The sequence below is a fragment of the Epinephelus fuscoguttatus genome, linkage group LG7 (assembly GCF_011397635.1).
Source record: "Epinephelus fuscoguttatus linkage group LG7, E.fuscoguttatus.final_Chr_v1".
Lineage (NCBI taxonomy): Eukaryota > Metazoa > Chordata > Actinopteri > Perciformes > Serranidae > Epinephelus > Epinephelus fuscoguttatus.
The window spans coordinates 9,029,692-9,037,347 of NC_064758.1; the positions used below are offsets into that span (position 1 = coordinate 9,029,692).

At 39.9% G+C, this 7,656-nt stretch overlaps 1 protein-coding gene across 1 annotated transcript; it reads right to left on the minus strand.

Moving 5' to 3' along the window:
• Nucleotides 1-506: 506 nt before the first annotated feature.
• LOC125891766 (uncharacterized) lies at nt 507-3,235 on the minus strand. The gene is made up of 5 exons (XM_049581256.1): nt 3,175-3,235; nt 1,732-1,851; nt 1,036-1,392; nt 744-894; nt 507-561 (listed from the first exon to the last, which is right to left on the minus strand). The coding sequence occupies exons 2-5, from the start codon at nt 1,842-1,844 to the stop codon at nt 517-519; spliced, it is 666 nt and encodes a 221-aa protein (XP_049437213.1). The 5' UTR covers nt 1,845-1,851; nt 3,175-3,235; the 3' UTR covers nt 507-516.
• Between the last annotated feature and the right edge of the window lie 4,421 nt (nt 3,236-7,656).

Sequence of the window (7,656 nt, forward strand, 5' to 3'; positions counted from 1 at the left end):
GATGAAGTTGGGCATCACGGAAAGTCAGGTATATGTCGGTGGGTGTGTGCTCTTCTTCGACACAAGGTTTGGAAAAACCTGTGAGAAAAAGAAGATGATGTAAATAAAATGTCAACAGACAGGTGGCTTACATTTTTCAGCCCAGACATGCTATTATTACACAGCTCTGTTTCTGCATGTTATCTGAAAGGTTATATTTACGGGTGAATCTCTGGTCCCTGCCGTTCCACTCTGGTCTTCACATGACAACAGGATAGGAGTCCGCTGTGCAGGTTGCTGGAAGAGGCTGTAGATGGAGCTATGGACACAGCTGGCTGTCAGAATCTGCAGGTGGAGGCAGCACCTGCAGGTCCCTGACAGAGGCTGTAGGTGGAGGCTGTAGATCATTCTAATGAACTTTGTGGTGGTGGAGCTGATGATACGCGCTGGTGGAGGTAGTTTGAGGATTTCTCTGCAACTGTCTGCTGTCTGCAGGTGGCTATGAGAGGCCATTGGTGTACGGTGTAGCAGGACACTTTAGAGACCATAGATGGAGCTGTGGCCACAGCTGTCTGCCAGAATCTGCAGGTGGAGGGGGCAGCTGCAGGTTAATGGCAGAGGCTGTATGAGGTTTGGCTTCAGCTGTCTGCCAGAATCTGCAGGTGGAGGTGGCAGCTGCAGGTTACTGGCAGAGGCTGTTTGTGGAGGTGTGGACGCAGCCCCCATCAAAAATCTGCAGGTGAAGGTGGCTGCAGGCTTCTTACGGAGGCAGTACATGGAGATTGCGCCATAGATGACCATAGATGGAGGTTCGGCTTCAGCTGTCTGCAGGTGGAGGCAGCAGCTGCAGGTTGTTGGCAGAGGCTGCGACGTCCCAGTGCCAGACTGTACGGACGCAGTCGGCCATCGTTGTACCTGTGAGGAGCAGAAGAAACAGCAATTAAATCCTAATGATGCATGTGATTAAGAAAACTTCAATATGGAAAAAATGCATGAAAGAATAAAGACTGGCATGATGATCTGATTGAAAGAGTCATGATTTGGACTCAAACACACCTCAGCATGTCATCCACGACTTTGTGGTAGATCCTCTGGTACTCTTCCACGGGGCGGTTGTGGATCATCAGAGGGCCGTCGTCGCACAGCGGAGCAGTAGAGGGCTGGGGGCTGGGGGCCACATCAGAGCACACCGGCAGGTCGGCTGGTGAGATGGTGGCAGAAGGCCTGGGGACTAGATTTAACAAAGACAGCATGTCATCAGCTGAAGTGAAGGGCTCAGGAGTGGGAAAAGAATTGACCCCCTGTGGAGTTTCAGAGGGACTAGCCACGGAGGTCCGCTTCCTCTTCTGGGGAGCGTTGGCAGCCAAAGCAGAGGGCTGGTGCTTCAGCTCTGAAGTTGGCACCTGGAGAAGTCTAGCAACACATGGGAGAATGTTAGGCACCAGGAAACATTTTATTTAGCAACATACTTTTATCATCTCACAAGAGACAAATTCTCCATTTCAGCGTCTGTCACTTAACTCGGTCCATTGTATAGCTGTGACATCACAACTTTACATAAGTCTTTAAGGACTTTTGATATTTTCACAGTATTAATAATATAAATCTTAATAAAGTAGATCATGTAAATCTGACATTTTACAATGTGGGACCTTTAAATTAAAAAACAATAAAAACGACTTAACAAGAAAGTTAATGTGATGTAAATGAGCCCAAAAAGCATTATCCAAAATATAAAGTCAAATGTCTGACCTGGTCATCCCTGCAGCACGGACACTGTCTGCAGGAGGCAGGCCGCCTGGATCTTCCTGGCCTGCGTGCAGACACTCCGCAGTAGTCGCGGTCTCCCAGGTGGAACAGCACATCACAAGGCTACAAGACACACTCATGTTAGAATAAGGGAACAACTAATGCAACAAACAGCATTGAATGATACCAGGTTCAGTCAAAATTATCTGAAAAAAAAAAAAAAAAAAAAATCCTCTAGAAAATGACATCACTCTTTAAGAGCATGTAGACCTCTTAGTCCTTTCAATACATGGAGTTTTTTGTTTCTTAAAATTTCCCCATTAAAGGGTCAGATCAACCTGCCCAGGGGCCTCAGGCCAAAATGTGCTGGTGTGCTGAAACATCACCCGGCCTTAGATTTACTGTGGCAACATGAATAAATGTTTTCATATGTGAAAATGCAATATGTAATAAGACAAAAAGAATGAAAGGAAAATAATGAAGGTCTTTAAATTTTGACACAGGGGCCCTCTTCAGAACAGGACAACAAGGTCGGGTAATAAAGCAGGACTCATCTTAAGGACGTTTAATGTTGCTATTGTGTTTCAGTTTCAGTGCTGCATATTACCACCACTACTACAAAAAATAAATGAACAAATAAATAAAAAAAAAACTGTTTATTCCCACACACCACTAAGTTCAAATATCTGCTGGGAATTAAATATTAAATTCAAGTACTTCAGAGCTGTACTCAAGGCTACACTTAAATACACAGTATCACTGCGTATCCCAGCTGGAAGCTGGGTGATATAAATTTGTGTTAGAAATTATTTTATGAGACACATAAAATGATTAAATTATTATAATCATTAAGGCCGCCACTTTGATTGTCTATAGGCTTTTTTGGTATTGTATAAAGAGATGTTTTTATCCACTACAGTTTCCCCTGTAATTGATAAATGTTAATAAAAATGACCTTGATGTACCATGTGACCCCCAGAGTGGGGGAGTGTGTGAAAGTCAATTCAAACACCACTGAGTTTACAGCATTGAAATATTTTGGTAAAACTTGAGCTGGATCGTCCACCTACAGATAGATTGTAGAGTATGTGAAACATTTCAACAGCTTATTAGTTAAGATTCAACAATTCAGCATGTTTTGTTTGGCTTTTTATTCTGTAGATGTTTAACAGATTATCTGACTATTTGAAATTGTAAAACCAGGAGGTGAGTTTATATCAAATAAACTCATGTTTTTACATTGTTGGTGTAAAAATATTCAAACGCTATGAATTCAATGGCATTTAGATTTCAAAATTAGGTATTTAGGGGTAGTTAAAATGACAGTAGGCTATTTAATTTTGTGCTAATGGCAGTTAACGATGTGTCAGTGAACTTTGAGAGCTCTGAAAGCCTCCAGGGTAAAACGCAGAAAAAAACACAAGAGAGTCAAAGTTCAGATCTTACAGTTTCCATGATGGAAGTCAGTTGCGTCGCTTTTCAGTGAGTCTGTGTGAATCTTTTGTCCTTGTCAGGATGCAAGAAGTCCTCAGCACAAGCGATTCGTTTGAAAGAAGGCGTCAAGTTCAACTTGTGAAAAACTTTCTGACCGCAGTGTGTTTTGTTTGTGTTTCAATGAAGATCTTTTATAATTGATGCACCTGGAGACAACCCATAGCAACCATGGAATCCTTCACGTCCATTTCATACACGTGCGTTTTTACAGTCAGGTTGGTTTAATCAGTTTGCAAAACACCTGAGATACAGTCCATCGCTGTCCATATATAAAAATGTAGCCTCCACACCTGACTTACTCTATTATACTTTGAAATGCCCATCATCATTCTGTTTGAATGTGATTGAGGCAGGCAGATCATGTAATAGGTTAAACTGCGTTTTACCAAATCATTGAGCGTTAGTTGTTGTTTCACTGCGACTGTTTGTATTACACCCCCCCCCCCTTTCAAGTTTTTTACACAGCAGCTGGGCCGATATGTGCGTCTCCACATTAAAGGAGGTGCTGTGCGCATTTTACGCACATGGCGCAGCACCGCTAACTTAACTAATTAGACCTGTTAAAAATCAACAAAAGGATCAGCGAGGATTTGACGTAATTGACCTTCAGAGCTTTCTACCCCGATACACTCAGATTCCAGCTTTATTTCATGAAAACATGTGGAACACAGCAGCCTTTCTTATGATGAATCCAGCTCCATTAAAGTTGCCAGGGCATTTGTATTACGACTAAAAACTACAAAGTCAGTTTTCCCTGATTAAATAAAACATTTTTTCCCTGTCCTGTCCAGGTTATAATAATATGGAGTTTATAATGGTGTTGCTTAAATCCACACTGTATAACACCAGCTGTGGTGCTTTGCAGTGGGTCTACAGATTCTTAATTTGACGAACAAGTCTCAGCAAGGGCAAAAGGCCACATTACAAAAATGTTTGTGAGTCAGTTTATTATCATTAGTTTTAATATTTAACACATCCAAATGTCTTCTGTGGAAAAAGTCTGCTGTTATGTTACAAATAGATTTTGGTGTGGATGCTCTGCAGCTGTGGTGGGTCAAGTGGTTCAGCTGTTCATTTGGGGAGACTTCCTGAGGATAGAAGGAAACTGGCAAAGCAGTTATTGATCTGATATTATACACACACACACACAGACTAAAACAGATGGTATAAAATGTTTGCAGCCCTAAGTTTCTGATCATTATCCCTCAAGAAATTTCTCTTCTCTATTAAGTTCATTGAATGATTTTAAGAAAAATGTACTCTCTAAAATGTAAATGTAACTCTTGAACAAATTTGATCAAATTCTTTAAGAAAACACCAGAGAACATCAGGCTGATGAGTGATATATTTTTTTCAGAACTGTATCCCCAACAGGTAAATAGTTTTTGTTCGTGACATCTGTCTATCTGGCCTTTGCTTCTGAGGCTGGTTTGGCTTCCTGGCCCAGGAGCTGGCGGGTGGAGAGGTCATCAGGAAACTCCCTGCACCTGAGTGGACACCAGCACCTCTAAAGCTCCCTCATTATTTCTCTGTTAAATCATCCTCACCAGTCCCCCAAAAGTAATTTTGATGTAATCCGTTACATAATTGTACAGGATTGGTTGGTGAAAACAGACATGTACAAACATCATTGTTTTGGTTTGTTTCACATTTCAATAGGTGAAGACAGAAAGATGAAATGCAACCAAGTGGCAACGAAAAGTAGGTGCTGATTGTTTTCCTTGTGTTTTCACTGATTCCTTGTGGTGGTGATATTGTATCTCCTCAATAGTTAAATTATTTCAACTTTTCCCAAACAACCAATGTTGTTTATTATGAGAATGTCAATTTCACAACATTAGTTATATAATGGCAAAAAAAATGGTGGCCTTTGTACCTTAACAGACAATTTTAATAAACAAATGTTTAAAAGTCAACCTGATCAATCAGCATCATTTTTCACAACTCACCTATGTGAGCTCCAGGCAGCATTTAAAGCAAATACAAGGAACTTCCACTTTGTGTTGACTTTGATGGCCCCTGTGGAAAAAAGTGGTAGTGTTTCCTTGAGCACCACCCCTTCATGATGTGAAGATCTTGATCTGGCTAGCACATGCATTTCAAGCAGGACAGACAAAAGAATTAAGTAAAGATAATATTTAATACAGAATATGAGTGGACAGTCTTTGGCACTCGGACACCAGAGGGAAATATTTTGTGATTGAGAGACATCTGAGCAGCAGCAGGATAAATCCCCCCATGAAGTCCAGACACTGGTGCTGGTGGTGGCTGATGACTCTGAGGCTGTTGACTGCTGAGGTGTATGAGGCTGATGAATCCGTGAAGACTAGGTGATGATGGGAAGGTGGAGGGTGCACATGACAGCAGCAAGAAAGAACTACAGCAGAGAAAGAACCACATAGGCTGACAGAGAAGGTGTGTTAATGTGCTATTGGCTGATTGTGAATCAGCTGATGACTCAATTGACCTACCCAGACAATGACACTTAGAGATAGAGAGTGAGCATACATGCAAGCAGTGAATGGCAGGGTGAGAAAGAAACCCACAGTCTGACCATGAAAAGTATCGTCTTCCTGACTGAACTTTCACTAGAGTTTCATTTGGTTTGGAAGAAAGTGAAAGAAAGATACAACTTATTCTTTAGCTATACTGTTTTTTTGTTAAACACAGCTGATTTGCAGAACACATAGCGATGAGGTAATACATGTTTTAACGATATAAATTCATATATTGATGTAAAGCCACATTTTGTAATGTATTTCATAAATAAAACAGACATATTACAAACCTGTCTAGAGGTAGTGAAACAATTCTCTAATTCTCACCATCTGTTACATGACCGACTGAAGCAGCATTACACATGTATATGCCACTATTATAATACCTCAGTGACTGAAAAATGGGTCATGCTCAGCTACCTTGATATACTTTGCCACAGAAAAATCCTCAAACTCCTAAATCATGGAAAGAGACTGACAGTCCTGTGACTGGTTTTGATGTTTTTACAGCACAAGAATTCAAAGGAGAACTACAGCCAGCCCAACTTCCTCTTGTAGGTTATTCTTCTATAAAGTACAATGCCACTGTACTTCCCTTTGATTCCACTTAACCAAAGGGAAGTCCAGTACCTACAACATTATACTAAATTCACAAAGATCTCTCTGTCAATGAAGTATTTACCTACTGATGTGCCAGGTCGCAAAATGCTGACTCTGAATGTTCTCTTAAATGTTTACTGACAACATATTTCACTTGTTTTCTCTACAGCGTCTAATACCAACTAAAGCATAATTTAGCTTCTTTATGGTTATCTTTAAACACTCACAACATTTGGTCAAAGGTACACTATGCAGGACTTGTTGCTTACTGTTTGTAAACCAAGCCACCAGGAACAGCGTTGAGCTTTGAAACTAATTTTACATAATGGCCGATCTTGGAATTACAACTTCCAGGTCAGTCACGTGATGCCATTGGGCCTAAAAAAAAACTTGCCCCCATTGACTTACATTGTGAAAGAGACATCTGTAAATCAGTGGATTTAGTTTTTGAGCATCAATTGTTTCACTGTCAGGATTTGATCCATTCGGTCCAATAACATTTCAAAAGTCTAGAAGAAGGGGGTCGGTGTATCAAAAAAAAAAAAAAAAAAAAGACTTCACGCCATATTTACATAATGCTGGAAATGAATGTAAGTAGCTATCTAGCTAGTTTAATATACTTTACTTTCTCACTTTCAGAGTTTCAGAATTATATTGTGTCAGGTGTCTAGACTACAGATGAATGCTAACGTGTGTCTATGGCTTGGCATTTCAATGTAAGATGTCATATAGCTATTATGTGAATGTTAGCTTACACTGGTGCTCAGTCAAGCAGTGAGACAATGGATTAACGTTAGCTAGTTGTAGAGATAACGCTACATTTTGACATCAGTAAGGCCCACAAGCCAAACAGTTTGGGGACCATTGGTTTAATCTTTAATAATAAAGAGTCGTTTAAGATTATTCAAGTAATATAATAAATGTAGTGGAGTATAAAGTACAATATTTCCCTCTGAAATGTAGTGGAGTAGAAGTATCAAGTTAACGTTACATAAAATGGAAATACTCAAAGTACAAGTACCTTAAAATTGTTCTTAAGTGCAATATTTTAGTAAATGAGTGGCGGTTTAGTTAGGCTTTTGCCTTTTTGATATTAGCTTTTATAATAGGCAACCGCTTACAGTAGTTTTCACTCAGGTAAGCAGGAGTTTAATCTGGTTGGGTAGTTGCACAACAAGGTGACTTGTAGTGCTTTACATAAAAATATCAACATACAGTATCAATTTGGTAAAAATGTAAAAGCAACACAAAGGCAATATAAAAATATTAATAGGCTATAGAAGAAAGAGTTAAAAAGTTAAAATAGAAAAATTAAAACACAGATACAGTAAAATAA